Below are 20,097 nucleotides of genomic sequence, written 5' to 3'. Positions count from 1 at the left end.
AAAAGGCTATCAGAACATTTTGGTAATATTTACCATAATGACTGACTCATTGGGCTGTACGCACACTTTGGAAGATAATTACCATCATACCAACCATGGTACCTAAGGCATCATGAAGCCAGGCTAGTACTCTCAGTGCCATCTGTCGTTTATTTATTTTTGTTTTCAGTTGTTTTCATCAAAATATTAACCTCAAGAATGAATGGACTTGTAATAATATATGCACAAAAGCAGCTTACAGCAAAAAGGTCCTGTGAAATTGTCTTTCGTGCAGTTTGAGAGACTTCTAGCATAACACCTTTGTCGGCATACAGTAACACCACTGAGGGCCAAAGTATTCTCACCTGAATCCCAAAACTCGTATCTCTTTAAATCCTGGAAGCTTTTCAAACACAAGCACCATCTGCAAAATTGAAAAGAGAAAAAGTTGGAATATTTATTGCCCTAAATATTTATCTCACTTTTCAAAATGTGTCAGTTTCATATTTTGCTTTTGGAAGTTCTGATTAATTTCAGGCTCAAGTAAAACTGCAAAAAAAATGTTCCATAAAAGTTGTTTGTTTAGAGAGTAGCCCTTGTGTCCTTTAATCATCTCTCTTCTGCTACTGACACCACATCAACTGATCCTGACTAATTCAATTTTGATACCAACAGGTGGAGCTAAATCACAGAACTATGATTCTGTGAAGAGCAGTAAACACATCCCCACAACAGTCCTCCTCATTCTTTAAAAAAATATTTGCTTTGCCTTTCTTTCAGGATTGAAAATGTCATCCATCCTCTTGAAGCCTTCAGCTGTCAACCGGGTTTGCAGGACTTCATTTGACTCTTTGTTGTAAGCTTATTTAAGCTTCTCAAGAGGGGGGTCAAAGCTGGGCTAGGTGCTTGCAGTTCTGGGTCACAACAGCCAATGATATCAACACTCTTGGTTTGACAGGCCTCCAGCTGGCCATAATGCCTTAATGAGTTGTGCAATTTAAGTCTTAATTCATTACATTACATTACAGTCATTTAGCAGTCGCTCTTATCCAGAGCGACATACAATAAAAATACAGGGAGACATGAAATCCCTCTATCATCCTCGGGGTGTGTGGAGGGGAAGATGAGAGACAGCTGGCCAGGGTTATAGCCCTACTACATTTTCCTCACCTGATCATGCAGACTGCGGGTGTAATCATGGTACTGGGCTGTGTCAGGGTCGTTCAACAATTCACTGTAACCAGGGTCCACAATGGTGATGCTGAACTCCACCACTTGTTCCACCATCATCTCTGGCACAATGTTGGGAAGGTCAGTGCCCTGGGAGGAGGTGACAAAAATGAAAGTTAAGTAAATAAATACAATTTAATAACCTGCACTCCCTAAAAACACACGGCAAAAAACACACCAATGAGCAAACTTTCTTTTTTTACGTTAACACAAAAGTTACAGTGGCATGTATCTGCTGGATCGAAGGGCAACATTTGATAGTGGCCAAAACAACAGCAGGCAACAGTGCATCAGAGCATCCAATTTTCCTTTTCAGCGTTCCTTGTCGTCAAGGTTCTAAGAATGATTGAAATCAGAGCCTCTCTACCACCAAGTTTACCAACAATTAGAAATTAGAATTAGAATTTAGGCACCACAACCAGAACAGTAGACAAAATGGAGAACAGGCCTGGAACCTTACCTGAGTATTACCGATGATGTCACTGGGAACGGGGTCAGGATAAGCCCTTGCTGTGGTTGATTCCCCAGGTCCTGACGCAACAATGGAGACCAAATGAAAATCTGCTCATGAGACTCGTTTGGGGGAAATGAGGATGTTTGAAGGATGGCAACTGACATGCACTCACCTGCTATCTCAGGACTAGGATGCCCTGTAGGTCCAGGCTCTGAGGTGACTCCCTCTCTGATGGTATAAGTTTAGAAGAGACACGGTCATTGGTCCCATTTCACTTATAATTGAAATAAACTTTTTGTTTTTGTTTTTTGATACTGTTAGTTTTTATAGTCTTAGTCTACGACAGGGGTGCACAGCAAGTGCCGATTCACTTCGAATTTGTGCCAACTTCTGCTCTTAATTCTTTTATCAGCTAAATAATGTCTGGAGCAGGCATTTGCATATAGATCAGCGACAGCTGTAGACTGCCAGTGTATCCTAAAGATTGTACTGTGCTCAAGTTAAGGTAATTGGTTGGAAAAAAAACCAGCTTCCAGCTTGCCCTCCACCCCTGGTCTAGGATATGGGTTTGTCCGTAGATGTTGTCATTAATCAGGGGCTCATGGTTAGCAAATAACGCCCTAGTAAGCGGGTGCCACAATTGAATTAACTTGGTCAACTGCTTTAAGAATAATCACTCATATATTGTTTGTATATATACTGTTTCTTGTCTTCAGGAACCAGGGAAGATGCTATTTGCTTATCAACATATTTACATCTTTTAACATCTTTTGTCACGTTATTTCCCAGTTCTTTCATCTGTTTCCCATTTCTATTTTAAAATACCTCTTTTATGGTATTTGAACTCAGGGCCTTAACAGTAACAGTGCTATACCCCAAATTTGTTGACTCATTTAGGACATGTCAAAGTAATCTCTGTGCTTACTGTTTCTGCAGCTGGTCCGCCGCAGAGACCACTCTCTGTAATAAGACAAGATGAAAAAAGATCAATGTTTTCATCAAAAATAGGTAGATGAAATGAAGCAAAATGTTAAAGACTAATAAGCATTTCTGTCTATGCTATATTTGACCTATTGGGAAATAATCGTTTAATGTGTTATTGTCTTAATATTTAATTTAATTATGAGCAAATTAGTTATTTTTTCTTTTTAATCAATAATGTTGAATGATGTAATTTTTCTTAAAGGTACAATGGGTAAGATTTTTGTGTTAAAACATTGTTAAAATACCATTGTAAATTCCTTCCTATCATTGACAAAAGGCTCACTGACCCTCTGCCTGTGTTTATAGTCCTTAAATTCGGGTTTCAAAATATACAGTTGATGGACCAGCACTCTGTACCAAAACATTGTATAGCAGTTCAACATCAGTGCGTTCACAGAGAAGGGGGTGAGATAAAAAGTATTGTGGTTCGAGGGTGTTTTTTTTGCTGCAATTCCTCTCTTGACCGTTAGAAGTCCGAAATTACCTATTGTACCTTTAAACATTTTAAAATCAATCCTCATGTCTCCCTGTGGGGTCAGAGGGGGAGGGGTCGTGACAGGGCATGCTGACCTTATGCACCATGTCAATGTGCTCTTGGGAGTGGCTGAAATTTCTGGCCAGGTCATCCAGGCAGAGGGGCTCATGCTGGCAGGTGAACACCCACCTCTGATACTCCTCGTTGCTCGGGAGCCGGTCCAGAAAGACGCGGAAAGCCTCCCAAACTGCCTCCTGACAAACTGTACACAGACACACACTAAGCTCTGAAATCTGCTGTACTTCCTATTCAGGAGTTCTGCACGAACAGTCTGCACTGTGCTCCTACACTAAAGTTGCTCTGAAGATAGAAGTCTACATTCAGTTGCACTTCTATTCTACAGACATCTTCAAGATATGTCATTCTCAATCTTTGTTTTCTTTGTTTTGTCTCTTCGCCATCTCCACTGGCATCTGAGGATGTCTCATAAGCATCATTTATTATTTCACAGCTTACATAAATCTTTTACGTTGATGTTCTGAAGAGTACATCTGCTCTGCTCTCATGGTAATAAACCTAATTTGACTTTTGACGAATGTGCTCCTAATCATTGCCCTAGATTTCTGCTATTTTGCAGCATGTACTGCAAAAAAGTGTTGGGGAAGAAACAATTTGGTCCTGTATAACATAAAAATTTTAACAAAATAATTAGTTAAGCAATTAATTAATCATCCCATTGAATTATCCTCCTTCAGGATTAATTCAAGGTGGCTTAAGGACTTCTTTCTAGTAATCGCTAATTTGCTAAGATCAAAAACACTCACTACTATACTAAAGGTTTCAAAATTCAAGATTATTAGCAAGAAAATGGACATTATATTATGTAATATATTATGTAAAATATCTAATAATATTTTACAAGAACAACATTGGTAATAATAGCATATATAATCGCCTATCTAGAACAACAACAACAACAACAACAACAACAGGCTACTAGGTTAATAATGATAATAATGGATACAAAAACATCCATCCATCCATCCATTATCTGAACCCGCTTATCCTGATCAGGGTCGCAGGGGGGCTGGAGCCTATCCCAGCATACATTGGGCGAAAGGCAGGAATACACCCTGGACAGGTCGCCAGTCCATCGCAGGGCACACACACCATTCACTCACACACTCATACCTACGGGCAATTTAGACTCTCCAATCAGCCTAACGTGCATGTCTTTGGACTGTGGGAGGAAACCGGAGTACCCGGAGGAAACCCACGCAGACACGGGGAGAACATGCAAACTCCGCACAGAGAGGCCCCGGCCGACGGGGATTCGAACCCAGGACCTCCTTGCTGTGAGGCGGCAGTGCTACCCACTGCACCATCCGTGCCGCCCTATACAAAAACATCACCTCCAGAATTGCTTACAGAAACACACAACTATAAGCCATATTTAAACTGACAAAATGGCAAAACTTTAACAAACTGCAGGACATTGTCCATGGTTGCAGGATCTGGGATGAGGGGTTGGAATGTTGGATTGTTCCACTGAATTTGAGACAAGTGGTGGTCACCCTTTGTGTAATAGCAAAGTTGAAAAATAGCAGTTCTGACAATTATTTGTTTTCTAGGAAGTCTCACTGCAAAATGATTAACATTTTTATGCTATTTAATTATTTGGTAGATGCTCTTATCCAGTGCAACCTACATGGTCTAGATTAATCAAAACTCAAAAGAATCATCAAAATTCATCACAAGACCAACAAAAAATAGATATAAAACAGTTATTAAACAGTTACAATTATTATTCACAAGCTGAAAAGACGCTACAATACAGGATATGCATATGCCCATATTGTCATTATTAAATTAAGCAGGGAAATATTGGGCTTAACAGTACCTCTCAGTTTGTAGTATGCTCTATGACTGGACATGACCTCTTTGATGGTTTCCTGAGGGCAGACTTTCACGCCAGACTGATAAAACGTAGACCTCCTTGTTCTGTGTCTTCCCAATTCAGAGGTTACCTTGATGTTTTCCATCTGCTTAGCTGTCCTCAGAAGCTTCATTAAATCTTTGTTGTACATGTTTCTGACTTCAGACAAAGTATCTGCTCCACCTAGATCTGCAACAAAATAAAGATTTAACTTGTAAAGGTAGTGCAGCACAGAAAAAATATAAAAAGAAAGATTTCAAAATAATAGCTCCCTACTTCTGGACTCTCCACCAATCTCACGGAAATACGCAATAATGCTGCTCAGGGGGTCCTGAATCCCGCAAAATCAGTTCAAATGAAAATGAAAGTAAACTCATAGAGGACAGCTCTGCCATAAACTGCCCCAGGGTGAGCCAGAGTAAACCAGCTTTGGGCCAGCTCTAAACTTAGCTAATGTAAGCTAGTTTTATATTTATATTTGCTTGGGCATGCAGGGACAGATGAACTCTAAGATGTTGAAGCAAGTTAGACATGTTCCTTTGGCAGCCAACTGCATATTTTGCAAATTGGAATGGCTATCCGTCTTCAAAAAACCCCATGTCGTTTTTTAGTCGGCTCTCTGTATACTAACTTTCACAACAGCCACTGTCTTTGTCACTCACATACAAAGAAGCCACTAACCAGCCAGGCACACTACACACAGAAACAACATGACTCACTCACAAGTCACGGAAGGAGGTTTGATCTGTTTGAAATGCTGCTGAGGTTATATCAGCTTTCATGTAAGTTGGATATCCATACTACCATCCATAACCAAATCTATGCCTATGGTACTATGGGAAGAGTCCCACAAGGATCAGTGCTGGGGCCACTGCTCTTCCTCTTTTACATAAATTACCTTGACAGGAACATTGAAGTTACATTTGTTAAATTTTCAGATGATACAAACCAGGGAGCTTTAGCAAACAATTTGCAATCTACAGGGCATTCTGTCAGTCATTTTCTGACCTCGTCCTTTTAGATTTTAACAATTTTTTGGATACACTGGTCACTGATCAGTTTATTATGTATACCTGTACACCAGCTCATTGATGTAAATATGTTATCAACCAATCATTTGGCAGCAACTCAATGCATAAAAGCATGCAGATGAGGGCGGCACGGATGGTGCAGTGGGTAGCACTGCCGCCTCACAGCAAGGAGGTCCTGGGTTTGAATCCCCGTCGGCTGGGGCCTCTCTGTGCGGAGTTTGCATGTTCTCCCTGTGTCTGCGTGGGTTTCCTCCGAGTACTCCGGTTTCCTCCCACAGTCCAAAGACATGCACGTTAGGCTGATTGGAGAGTCTAAATTGCCCGTAGGTATGAGTATGAGTATGAGTGTGTGTGTGTGTGTGTGTGTGTGTGTGTGTGTGTGTGTGTGTGTGTGTGTGTGTGTGTGTGTGTGTGTGCCCTGCGATAGACTGGCGACCTGTCCAGGGTGTATTTCTGCCTTTCGCCCAATGTATGCTGGGATAGGCTCCAGCCCCCCTGCGACCCTGATCAGGATAAGCGGGTTCAGATAATGGATGGATGGATGGATGGATGGTGATGTATGAGACTTTGACCATGGAATGATTGTTGGTGCCAGAGAAGGGTGGTTTGAGCATCTCAGATCTCCTGGGATTCTCACGCACAACATTCGCTTGAGTTTACTGAGAATGGTGCAAAAACTAAAAACATCCAGTGAGCAGCAGTTCTGCAGGCAGAAACGCTTTGTTAATGAGAAAGGTCATCCTCTGGAACTGTACAATGTGTGTTTAGCATTGTGGGTATATTATTATCTATTTTATATACAGTAGCTAGTATGGCCAAACTAACAAAATTACCTATTTGACCTTTGTAGCAATGGCAAATAAAATGGTGAAATCATTATCTCATATACCATTTATTATATTTACTGTATATAATATTTACTTCATACTGTCAAGTAAGTGTTTAATTGTTTTTCATGATACTGTACAATGTTCACATACCTGCCAATAAAATTGTGAAAGTCAAATGTTACAAAATAATTCCAATACAAAATGAATGGGGAAAATTGGGATGGTAACACTGAAACATCATTACGTCAAAAGTTAAAAAAGATAATCACAAAATTACAATGGCTGGGTGTTTAGAATAGCACCAGGGTTAAGAATGGGTTTGCTTGTGCATCAAAGGGTTAAAGATACTGAGACTATGGCAATACATCCATAAAATCAAACACTGGCTAATTGTACAGACCTTTCAAATATTTTCTTCTCAGTGCCTTTCAAATAAATAAAATGATTCAAATAAATATATCAAATAATCAAACACATTTATATGTAAATATAATTCATTTATTTCCTAAATAATTCACATAAAAGGTATTTTTTATATTAGACCCCCTACCCTACCTATAGACACATATATCTTCTTAAAAAATAAACATAACAGTATTATTGGAAAGCTTACAAACAAGGTTTCAATACTTTTGGTCCAAAATAAATACATAAATAAAAAATTAGGTGATTAATTGTATTATTACAATTATATGTTATATGTTATATGTTATATGGTAGGCACTTCTTTACATCTCATGAAGTTTTCATGTTGTGTCGATTGCTATCGATTGAGCAACAGTTTCTGAATATATGGTGGGGGGTAGGCCAGTCTCACACATGAATTGTTAATGGTACCTTTTCATCTCAAATATTACTCAAATTTTTGTTTATCATCACATGACTGAATAACAGGAAATTGAAATAAAATGACATAATAAGGAAGCAAAATGTTGTTGTGCAAAGGCAGTGAAGGTGCAAAGATTTATACTTTTTATTTTGAAGGTAACATGAATCCTCCAAAATGAAATAGACTTAAAGGTGACAATCCTTAACACTCAATACAACCAAATAATCTGACCACTGCCACAATGTATGATTGTACAAAACTAGCATCTGTAATATTGTAGGCAGTGTGCAATATATCATCTCACGCACCTCATCACTAGCAAAATGTAAGGCAAATGATTTTCCTCTGGTGAGATCAGGCAAGATAGTGATTAGGCATATGGTTTATTATTTATGAAGTGGCCAGGGCCTTTCAGCACCAGCTGATGCAACACTGCAAATTCAATTGTATAAAATGTGGGCTTGCTTCTTTGCGAGGGTGAATGAAAAAATAATACTTTTTCAGTCTGATTTCCAATTAGTGTTTGAAAAAAAAGCAGGGGAAAAGGTTTTCAGTTATGACCAGCATTATATAGCTGTCTTGCTCACTTTACTAAATAAAGTATAAAATAAATAAATAACCAGGAAGTATTAACCCCTTAAGTATCGCCCCTTTTCTTGACACAAGCTTAAAAATTACATTGGTTACTATTCTTGAACCCTTTTGACTGCAAGCATAATCTTCTGAAAGGTAACCCTTTGGGGTTTGTTGTTCAAGAGTCTAAATTACTCCAAATATTACTAAAAGTGACAGAAGCTGAAACACAGAGAAAGTAGAAGCAGATTATTGCAGCTTCGGCTGGTGTCCTGAGAATCATAATGGAGCCAAGTCACAACACGGGACAAATCACCTTTCAAATTTGAAGAAAATATCAATATTGTTTTTTCTAAACTATATCTAGGCAGTTTTCCAAGAGGACACATGGAAACTAAATAATATTCTGGGTCTTATGAAGTATAAAATGCTGCATTTTGCTTACCAAACTCCCTCTCCTTGCAGCTATCCTCAGACAGCAACAGGTTGAGAAGATCATAAAAAATAAGTATAATAAACACAATAATATCACAATAATTGATTGATTGAAGTTTGTGTAAAATACCCAACCCCAACTAACTCAAATAAATTACATAATTCCATGTGCTATTTCTAATTCAAAAGCAGGCTGGCTCCTTATTTAAGTGCCAACAGACTCTGCACACGTATTGAAAATGCTAGTTTCATTACACAGGTGAAAAAATTCTGTGTTTTATGCCATCCCTTCGATAACGTGCCTGTAGTCGGTTCTGATGAGCTGAACTTATCCAGAATTTTCTTACATACTGATGGGGGTAATACATCTTCTCTGCAACTACGTTACAAATACTGGTCAGAGACTGTTGTACTTGGGCTCATAGTGTTCGAGAGAGCTTATACAAAACTTAATAATAGCATTTCTATGTACAATTATTATTTTAACAGCGAAACAGAGAAATTCTAAGTAAGCAATGGACATTCTATCAACGTTTATCCAAGTATTTCCGCTTTCAAATAGTATATCCTGTTACTATAGTGATTGAAAAATGCACCCTGAAAAAAGGAATGAATGCAAAAAAAGGGTATGTATGCAGTATGTGGTTTTACTTTCTAGCTAGGTCTACCTAGCCTACATTGGATTTGCGCTTACCTTATTATATTTTGTATACATCATTCACACACTCACATCGCTATAAACAGAAGTTAAAGGCATATGATAATGTTAAGCTGGCTGGCTGACCTTGATGGCTGGGTCTCACTGCCCAGTACTAACATTACTGCTAAGATTCTACCAGCGTATTTCCTATGGGCAGGGAGCTCATGCCTAAATCCAAAAGACTGCTGAATTAAAAGTGACAATGAAGTGCTTATAGAATTGTGCAAGCAGACTAGAGCAGACTGAAATCCACAGACTGAAATCCACTAGCATCACCACTAGCTGACGTTTAGCTAAAGTTAGCTAACTAAATCCAAACACGAGTAATGTCAGTTAAACAGCTAGCAAAATGGTCTGTTTGGAAAGCAACTACTAAAGCTGATGTTTTAAAAATCATACTAGACTGTGGTTTCTTAACAAATTGCTATCAAGGTTGTCTGCAGCGGAGAGGCAGGGGTGGTAATTGAGCATAGATGTTTTTTATATGTAGACACAGGAGCAAGAAATCCTGCACAGTATGCCTTTAAACATGTCACAGACCGATTATTAGCTTACAAACATGATAAATGTCAATGACATGCACCTGTTGCGGCAGTTATCTGGTGTTAGGAGTTGCTCCGTGCATTATAGAAACTTCTACTCCAAACTCAAGTTATTGCAGGGTTTTACAGTAAAATAAAAATATATATATTGTTTTTTTTATGTAAAGAAATCTTCTCTAGGAGTAGAGATTGCTGATCCCTTGATCTATTTTTTGCTTCTGCATTAAACTGTAGACATTCCTGAATGAGAATACTAAATCGGCAGCATTAAAACCTAGTGATTTACGAATGGGCCGGTAGTTTCAGTGTGCGGGCCAACAACCGCTAGTGGGAAATTTACCTGAACGTCAACCCCTGTAGCTTTTAGGTAAAATAAGCATTAGGTTTATTGGTAGGAAAATGGCAAGTGTTGAAGAATGGCCTGTTCTTTATGTCATTATGTTATGTTACACACTACATTTGTATAAAATAATATCTGTTACATAATGGCCACAAAAGGCTTTTGATTATTCTTCGTATTTTTTACATTTTGAGAGTTGACAGAAAAGCAGAGCTACAGTACTTTCCTCCCTGTGGGTCTGCCTGTTTCTGCTTATGGGAAAGGAACAGTGATAAGGTACCACAAATAGGGCAGAGAGACACTGAGCTTGGACAAGAAACGCAATAGGCGGAACTGTGGTTGTAGAGTGCAAAACTCAAATTAGAAACTCCTTTACATAACTCAAATTACATAAACTCCTAGATTATTGCCACCCCTAACAATTACTGTAAATAAATTCAAACAAATTACAATTGGCAATACTATTTTACATAATCTATCTCTCTGACTAATGTTAATGTCTCTGCTAGGAAGTTTTAGGTAGATTGGAATCATTGTCCTGCTGGACAAACATCCACACAGAAATGGATAGGTGAAAACAACATCACTGTTCTGCAATTACCATCTCAGTTTGCAGACTGAAATCCCACCCAAAACCTGTGAACTGAAGAGGGGTTCCATAAGTACAAACCCAGGGATATCAATGATTCTGAAAAGTTCTACATGGAGGAATTGTCAAAAATGTCTTTCTAACCTTATCACAAATTATAGGCAAAGTCTCATGGCTCATCTGTGGCAGGGCTGTTTCCACAAAAACCAGGGGTGCCAATAATTTTGGTTTATAGAAAAAAATAATTAGTTAGCCCAATAAAAAATTGAAACATGAGAGCAAATGTATTAAAATAAAAGTATATAGTTTATCTCAATGTTTGAACATAATGTATCGATCAGTAGCTGTGTTGTTTACTAAATTCAGTCTTGCTTCTTAATTTTTATCAAAGATGCCAATAATTCTGGAGTCCAGAATTATGTGGTGTGGTGCACGGGCACATTCTAAAGATACAGCCCATGTCATAAAATCTCACTCCAGCCAGCTGACCAAAGTTGGAAGCCCTGGGTTTATTGGTTTAGACAGCTGTGAATGAATTGACAGCAGATTGAAGTCTCAGTTAGATACAATGTATGTGTGCCATGTTTGTCCTAATTTCAACTGATAGAGAACTGATGACTGCACATATTTGACATTATTGACTACATCTGAACACAAAAAACACTAAATTCTACAGACACACTTGATGATGAGGAGCAAAAATGCCTGACTTATTAAATTAGTTTAGCAAGGCTCTCCGAGCTTCACCATCAACTTATTCATAACTCAGCTTTAAGTGTTAATATTTTTTCCATGCTCATTTAAACAGGATAAACACTGTTTCTTCGAGACTCTTCTTATCCCGGATAATGTTGACCGATGTATATTTTCCATAAACGTGCCACAGATCATCTACACCTTATAAGGTCTGTTGTAGATGAAAAGTTATGAGTTAGTAATTAATTAGTGAATTAATAATACAGCTAGGGTCTGTGTGACTTGTGCATCTTATTCTAGCTAACAGGTTTCTTCTCATTTGCTTTAGTTTGTAAACCAGCTCTTGGGCCCGAATCTGACCTAAACTAAGGAAATGTTAACAATTTCCGATTATATAGTTACAAAATTGTAAACACTACTAGTCCCAATGGGTCAGTGGTTTTCAAAGCATAACACTGTCCCAGCAGAATGTCTCAGGGATATTATTATTTATGAATCCTGAATAATTCTGGTCAATTTGCATTTAGTTTTAAGTCAGACTTCATCCCTTGGCAAACATTGTTCACTGAACTAAATGCAGAATTTTTCAGTCCAATACGGTCTCTACTTCTACGCAAAAGCAGACCAAAAACTGTGACATTCAGAATTATTTCTTTATTGTTCCTAAATCAATATTCATTCTTTCATTTTCTTAGTCACACCATAAGAACATTAAGTACAAAAGAATGATTTTGAACATTATCCAAGTACAGGAAACTAACAAAGAAGAAAACATGTTAACAGGCATTAACACTTTGGCATAGTTTAAATCTATGCCTTTTACCTCAAAGCAAATCTGTGCCAGGCAATGATGCAACCATCTTAGAGTCATTCCTTGTTTGTCAGGAATTGTGCGCATCTAAACAGGTGACAAACATCACAGGCATTCTTAAGATATTATCCCCAGCTCTCTGATACTGGAGACTGCTCTGGAGACCCGATTAGCTTTGTGGATTAAGACCTAAACTACAACAAAACAAAACCGGTGTAATGGAACATATAGTGGGCTCCAAAATTATTGGCACCCTAGATAAATATGCACAAAAAATTCTGTAGACTAAAACATAATGCAGTTTGTGAGGTGAGAATTAGAAGGTTCTATCTGCGTTCTGAGAGTTTTGAGATATTGTGCTTCAAAGCTTCCAAAGTGAATGACTCCAAGCAGATTAAATTTATCATTTTTTATACTTTTAAAAACAGTATTTCTGTATTTTCATTTAGTGGCCTATAAACATATTTATGACACAAACTCATTTTTTCAAAAATGTCAGTTAGAACCTTCTAATTCTCAGCTCACAAGTTATTGACATAAGCTTTATTTTCCAATATGTGTAAAGCAGTCTTGAAGGTACAATCAGTCATTTTGGACTCCTAACGGTCTAGAGGAATTGCAACAATAAACAACCTCAAACCACAACACTGTTCATGCTTTCCACAGTCCATGAATATAACGCATAATACAAAGCGTTATTATACAGTTCAGTGTTCTCGTGCACCATTTTGGAAAGCTGCCGTCTTTTTGTAGTGTTCTATTAAGAAAATGTTCGCCGAACAGGTCACTTTATGAAATCTTGACTTTGGTGTGCTACACACCACTATTTATATTTTTTATCTTTTTGAAGTTTACATTTTAGCTAACCAGCTATATTGTGAGCAAGCAAGTTATTTGGCTGCATAACCAGCTGGCTATATAACAAAGATATGATATGATATTACCACAAATGATGCAACTGTAACTTACAGTTTTAGAGAAATAAAGGTTTAGCTAAACATGGATGATTGAACATGTAAAGGGATAAAAGAAACATGCTGCGGCCCAAATTTCACTCCAGATATAAAACTCTGTATACTATTGCTCATCCAGTTATAAAACAATACCAGTTCGAAATTTACATTTACATTTACATTTTAGTCATTTGGCAGACGCTTTTAATCCAAAGCGACTTACAAGTGCATAGGTTCTACCATAAGTCAGAGCATCACATCCAGAAACTAGCAAAATACACAGGAAATGCTGTTCTAAACATAGTTGTCATCAGAAGTGTTTTTTTTTGTTGTTTTTTTTGGGGGGGGGGGGTTAGACAAGGATAGGGATATCAGAATGGAGGGGCAGAGGAAGTCAGGGGGGAGGACTAAGGTAGAGTAGAAATCAGTAACAACAAGCAAATTAGCTATTACTAGTTAGCTTCCCGAATTTACAAAAATTCACCTGAAGCACAACGCTTCGTTGCACAAATTCATCAAGCTAACTATAGCTAATTTGCTGGTTGCTACCAATAACAAACTGGTATTGTTTTATAACTAGATATGTAGTCTTCGCTTGGATATTAAACAATCGTATACAGAGTTTCAGTGATCGCTTGTCTGGAGTGCAATTTTGGCGGTTCCACAATTATTGGCCCCCTGGTTTAATACTTTGTGCAAACACCCCTGGCAAAGATGACAGCCATAAGTCTTTTACAAAAATTTGTAATGGTAGACCATTCGTCCATGCAGAACTTTTCAGAATCATTGATATCCTTGGGATACCCCCTTCTTTAGTTCAGAACATGGTAACTGTTCCAGGCAATGGCAACCAGATTTAACTCCAAGATTTCTTGGTACTTTGTTGAATTCATTGTCCCATTTATTTTAAATAATGTCCCTGGACCACTGGCAGCAAACCACCTGCAAAACATCCATGAGCCACCACCAAATTTGACAGTAGGTATCCTACACAACCAATCTTGGCAATGCTCAAACCGCAATACTTGGGTTACTTTTGGCCTCCCTCACCTCTTCCTCTTCCTGGCAAGTTTGCAACCATTCCATGTGTTTTATGCCTTTTTATTATTTATTATTGCCCTTACAGTGGTATGTTTAACCGTTTCTGTATTGTTTTGTACCCATTACTCGACTTGTAATGGGCAATTACCATCTGTATAGGGATGGGCCTGGTTAATCGATTAAGCGGTTAACGGAAATGGACGCTTGACCGATAGAGCCAACGTCTTAACTGATTAAAGTTTTTTAAATATTATTAAATCCTGCATTATAACGGCAGCGGTATTGTTCTTTACTTTAATTGGAGTTGTGGGTAGCCTACAGCAAACATCCCAAGTCTTCCGGACTCCCGGAGAGGAGTGAGAACCTCCTGGATTTGTGTTGCACCATTTTTTATTCCTTGTCCTACTGTAGGCAAGCAGTTTTAACATTTAATCATCAAATTTCAAAAACTTGATATCAAATTTCCCAAACTTGATGTGCTTAGAAAGACAATGGAGCCAAGCCACAACACTGGACAAATCCCATTGTCCTATTTCAGGACGATATCACAAAAAATTAGCATTCTGCAGTATTCTTTCTAATTTATGTCTAGGTAGTTTCCCAGAAAGGATATTTGCAGACCCTAAAAGGACACATGGAGACTTAGAGATATTATGGGTCTTATGAGGTGTAAAATACTGCATTCTTCTTACTAAACTATACAACAGTTTTTATCATGAAAGAGAAGTGTCTGCAATGCCCCCACCTCTCTGCCCCAACTTCCTTCTCCTTGCAGCTATCCTCAGACAGAAACAGGTTGAGAAGATCGTAGAAAAGTTCAATAATCACAGTAATACCATCTTGTATACTAATATATTCATTTAGGTCCATTGATTGAAGTACTCAACCCCCATTCACAAGTCAAACACATTCCATAATTTCAGATGCTATGTATTATTCAAAAACAGGCTGGCACCTTCTTAAGCATACTGAATAATAATAAAATATTTTGAGAATATCTTTGGCCGTACTTGGGCTCATTGTGTTCTAGAGAGCCTATACAAAATGTAGATAATATATTTCTGTGTACAAGTACGTTTGTAGAAATATACAATGGCAAAACAGACAACAATGATAGGCCTGGGCCAGTGAGACTGTGAGGGGTTAACCTTATGGCAAATCATACTAAAAGACTCTCGGCTGTCATCTTTGCCAGGGGAGGTTACACAAATTTTGAAACCAGGCATGCCAATCATTTGTGGTTTTTTTTGTTATGTGTCCGAGGTTAGGAAACAATCTGTCTTGTTTCTTTTATACCACCTCCTCTGCCACATCCCAGACTGAACCCCCCCAAAAAAACCTTTGAAATGCCCCGATGTTGTTCATAAGGCCACAATTAATTTCAAGCCATGACTCAGCTGTACAAAAGGTAATAGACTAATTAAAATTAAAATCAAAGCAATAAAGTTAAATATTTTGTTGCATAGCAATTAAACCTTACCCTTAAATGCAATAACGGCATCAAGTATGCTCATTGCATAGTCTCTGTGTTTGAGGTATTGTCTTCCTGCAGAATGAAGTGCTGGCCAATGAGGTTGGAGGTTGGTTATTTTGTACATAAATCTGCCTGTACACTTCCGAATCCATCCAACTGCTGCTGTCCTCCATTACATGGTCAATAAAGACGAGTGAGCCGGTTCGAGAAGCATCAATACATTCCCAAGCCATGACACTACCTCCACCATATTTCACAGAGGAGGTCGGGTACTTAGGATCATGGGCGGTTCCTATCATTCTCCACGCTTTTGCCTTTCCATTGCCTTGGTAAAGTTTTATTGTGGTCTCCTCTGTCCACAAAACTTTGTTCCAGAACTCTTTTGGCTCGTCAATTGTTTTGTGAAGTCTAATCTGGCCTTTCAATTCTTGCTGCTGATATGAGGTTTGCATCTTTCTGTTCTCAAAGTCTTCTGTGTATTGTGGTTTGTGATATTCATTCCTGCCCATTGGAGAAGGCTCTTAGGATTTGTCTGTCAACTGTAGTTGTCTTCCTTGGCCGACCTGAACAGGGTTTATTTCTGAGGCCACGAGTGGTTTCTTTCTTTTTCAAGACTTTCCAAACCTCAGTACTTGATATACCCAGTTTCTTTGCCATCCTTCTTAATGATGCAGATTAGTTGTTTTTTCAGTCTCTGGTTTTATGATGGTGTGTGCCTTCTGCTCCAAATGCATCTTCACAGATCATGGCAAAGGCTAAAACCAAGACTAGACACTCACTGCTCTTTTATTTGTGAACAATCCATGCAAAAGGAAACACCAGAGCAATGGTTAACTTACTTTTGCAGAGCTGACAAAAAAAAAATCTTTTTTGTGCTTTTCTCAAGATCAACAAGCTTTCCACAGTGAACCATTCTACAATACCCTTGGTTCCACTTTCCAAAATGCCAGGTGTAACATTGACTTGATGAGTGCTGGACTTACTATGTAATAAAAGGAAACACACAAGTTCACACTAGCTCCCCGTTTTGCAGTGCACATGTGCAAGAACGTGAGGTGGAGAACTGAAGGTTTCACAGTGGAGCTACAAGCCGTAAAAGATCACTGTTGTATACATCTCGGAACAGGCCCCTTTTGTTTCCATGGATAATTCATGGATTTCTGAAATGTGAAAGCAAAATCGGGCGAGCTAAATCATATTGCCCGCCTTCACAGCTTTTGCTTAATCCTTCACACATCACTTCATCAATTAAAATCCACAAGTTTTCTTGTCACATCATACTGTTAGGAAATAAATACCGTGTATTACATAAAGTCAAAGTGTCATTGTGAGTTTCAAGCAGAAAGTAAAGCCTATGCAAGTGCAATGCACAGAACCATCAGGACTTGATGTTAAGTAATTTCATTAGTCGAAGAAAGCACAGTAATATGAGCTATTCACAGTAGGCCCAATTATTCAGGAAGACTGTGAAGTGTTTTTGAATAAGGGCCAGCGTAAGTTTTTAAAACCAATATATCAGAAATGCATCATCTTGACTATCCCCTGGTGTTGTTCCTCGAATGTATATGCTCCTGCAGTGCAAATCCAGTCAACCTCAGCCACACTTCAAAGTCCACTGCCCACTAAGGAGGTCAGTGGGTTCTCAAGATAGATTTTCACACATTTTGTGTATAATTTAAGATGCATTAACATGCCAAACAACCGCTGCAGAAAAAATTAAATGATAGGTTGATTAAAATAGTTTATTGTATTTTTGCCATTACATAGTCATATGGCACTGTGAGATTAAAGAATTCTGCTTGCAAAAGAGCTGATCCATGCAGAACATGTACCTGTTTCTAAAGCATTGACATGCACCACACAGGACGGTATCACTATAAAGGCATTGGGGAAAAGGTTGAAACTTGAAAGTTTCAATCAACTTTGAGAAATTTTGCAGCGGATCCACAGAATAGACAATAGGAAATTAGATATTGTACTATATCTAAATCATTTCAAGCTCATTCTTCCTAATATTTTTGTGCAAAATTAAACAGAACAAACAGTGGATTTAGAAAAAGTTGTGAAGGAGCACTGTATGATTTAGCTCACCTGATTTGGCTTTGACATTTCAGAAGTCCATTTAAATATAAGGAGAGAATTAGGAACCTCATTCATTGTGTGAAAGCAATAAAAGTAGGGGAGACCTGGGCAAAAACTAACACAGGGCATGTTGAAACATGGGGATATTGCGCTTTTGCATTTGCACAAGAATGATGGCTTTGTTTTTATTCATGACACAATGTGCTTCTCATGTGTTATTAACAAGTCTGTGTTTTACCACCATGTCAGCAATGTTTTTTTGGATTACTGACAAGATGTGAACCCCACAGACTCCAAATACATGTAATTTAAATCACTGTCTGATGGGTTATAAGGCAGTATAGTTTTGACACGTCACTAGCAAGCAGAAACTTTGTGCCATGCAGGAGTACAATTAGAACAGCCGGAACACGTTGGCAGATTTCCTTCATTTCCACTTAACAAAACATGATGTTATATGAAATGTGCACAGGCTAGTCAGGAAAAGCAATTTCAAGGAACTTCAGTAAAATGTAAATAAAAGCTTACCTTTGATTGCAGTGGCTTGGACTGTAAACAGAAACAAGGGGAGAAAAAGTCCAATTTTTAAAGACATAATGGAAATGGGCGTTTTATTTTCTGTACAAAAAGAGTTACAGAAAATTACAGACACCCAAAAACTATGTGGAGCCCATCAGTGGGCAAAATTCCAGGCTGTCGTTAGGCGTTAGGCTTTAGGCGCTAACGTTGCAGAAGTAGTGCAATCCCACCAGGTGGTGTAAATTCCAGGTTGGTATCTGACCTGTGTGAACGGCAGTGATCCTCGGCACCTGGCCGGGGTGGGGGCGGGGTTTTGTGGAGGGATAGAGGACCCTCCCAGTGTGACGGGAGTGTGGGGAAGTCTAAAAACGCAGGTTCTGTTTTGGTAATAATCTGTTTATCTGCTCCTCAGATTTAATCCAACCGCCACCTCCCACCTCCCTGTCCCTCCACGAGAAAGACTACCTTCTATCCTGTTAAGAGCCTTCTGGGAAAGAAACATCTGCTGACAGGATTGCGGGACTCCTGGCCCTTCGAAGGCTCCTCTCTGAGACTTCAGGCTGCTCTGACCGTCCCGTGACAAACTTTCGGTTGTGCCAATTTCTCAGGCTGGCAGGCAGGGAGGTGTTGGGGCACCCTGTGAGGCCAGCCGCATTTCTGTAGATCCGGGGCACACGGCAGGGGCCGTGTTGTGTTCTCCTCGCTCCCTTTCTCCTGCAGGAGGATTACCAGCTCACTCCAGCTCTCGTTATTAAGGCTGCCCTGCATTAAACCCGCTCAGGAGAAATATACATTTCTGCATAATTTAAAGTGATTGACTGAAGAGAGAGGTCCTCCTTTTCCTGGGAAGGATTATTATTATTACTTTTAAAAAAGCACAGCTCATTGATCTTATGCGGTCATCAGATAACATTTTTACATGCACCGTATTTATACAGCTGGATATCAGACCTGGGTCAATTACATTATTATTTTGGATTCAAATACTTTTCTACACTTTACCTGAGCTTGTCTGGTGTGTTGGGACCTATGAAATACTTTCGAAAAGCACAAAACCCATCTTCTACTGCACTTGGTTGACTCAAATGCACAAGGCAAAATCAATCAAGTATTTGACCCAGGTCTGCAGGATATTCAGTGATTCAGGTTAAATATCTTACACAAGGATTCAATGACAGGGCACCAACTAAAAATAAAAACTACAAATTTTGAGTTATTGTTGAGCTAGGCAGCCACAGTGGGGAACCAACATGGCTGGTACTCCTGGTTTAATAAATAACTGAACTGCTTTGTGACTGAAATTGTAAAGCTCTAATCAATGCAAATATATAAAGGTTTATTACTGGCTCTCATTAAGTCATCATTATTACTTTTTTCAGATGGTTCCATGTAAATTATATGCAGCGAGTAAAACTTTTCAGTGTTTTTTCAATGCAAATAAGATTTTAAAAATAGGTTATGCAGCACAATAATATTTATTATCTTCCACCTGACCTGCTGAACTTGCAAGCCACTATTGATATTGTAAGCACGGTAAAAAGCACTCGGCTAATCTGGCTTCTGCATGTCAGTGGCCTTGTGCTTCGAGCCAGCT

At 38.6% G+C, this 20,097-nt stretch overlaps 1 protein-coding gene across 1 annotated transcript in view; it reads right to left on the bottom strand.

The window, feature by feature from the left end:
• The window catches only part of impg1b (interphotoreceptor matrix proteoglycan 1b), a 41,279-nt gene extending 22,008 nt beyond the window's left edge, over window positions 1-19,271 (bottom strand). The window contains exons 1-10 of the mRNA XM_061234009.1: window positions 19,074-19,271; window positions 18,513-18,533; window positions 5,335-5,389; window positions 5,023-5,247; window positions 3,218-3,384; window positions 2,589-2,623; window positions 1,836-1,891; window positions 1,670-1,740; window positions 1,150-1,299; window positions 345-403 (exon numbers count right to left, since the gene is read on the bottom strand). Of these exons, the coding sequence (XP_061089993.1) occupies window positions 345-403; window positions 1,150-1,299; window positions 1,670-1,740; window positions 1,836-1,891; window positions 2,589-2,623; window positions 3,218-3,384; window positions 5,023-5,247; window positions 5,335-5,389; window positions 18,513-18,533; window positions 19,074-19,271 (1,037 nt within the window). The remainder of the gene's footprint in view (window positions 1-344; window positions 404-1,149; window positions 1,300-1,669; window positions 1,741-1,835; window positions 1,892-2,588; window positions 2,624-3,217; window positions 3,385-5,022; window positions 5,248-5,334; window positions 5,390-18,512; window positions 18,534-19,073) is intronic.
• Window positions 19,272-20,097: the final 826 nt, after the last annotated feature.

The sequence above is a fragment of the Conger conger genome, chromosome 1 (assembly GCF_963514075.1).
Source record: "Conger conger chromosome 1, fConCon1.1, whole genome shotgun sequence".
NCBI classification, from domain to species: domain Eukaryota; kingdom Metazoa; phylum Chordata; class Actinopteri; order Anguilliformes; family Congridae; genus Conger; species Conger conger.
This window is presented reverse-complemented; position numbering and strand designations above follow the sequence as displayed.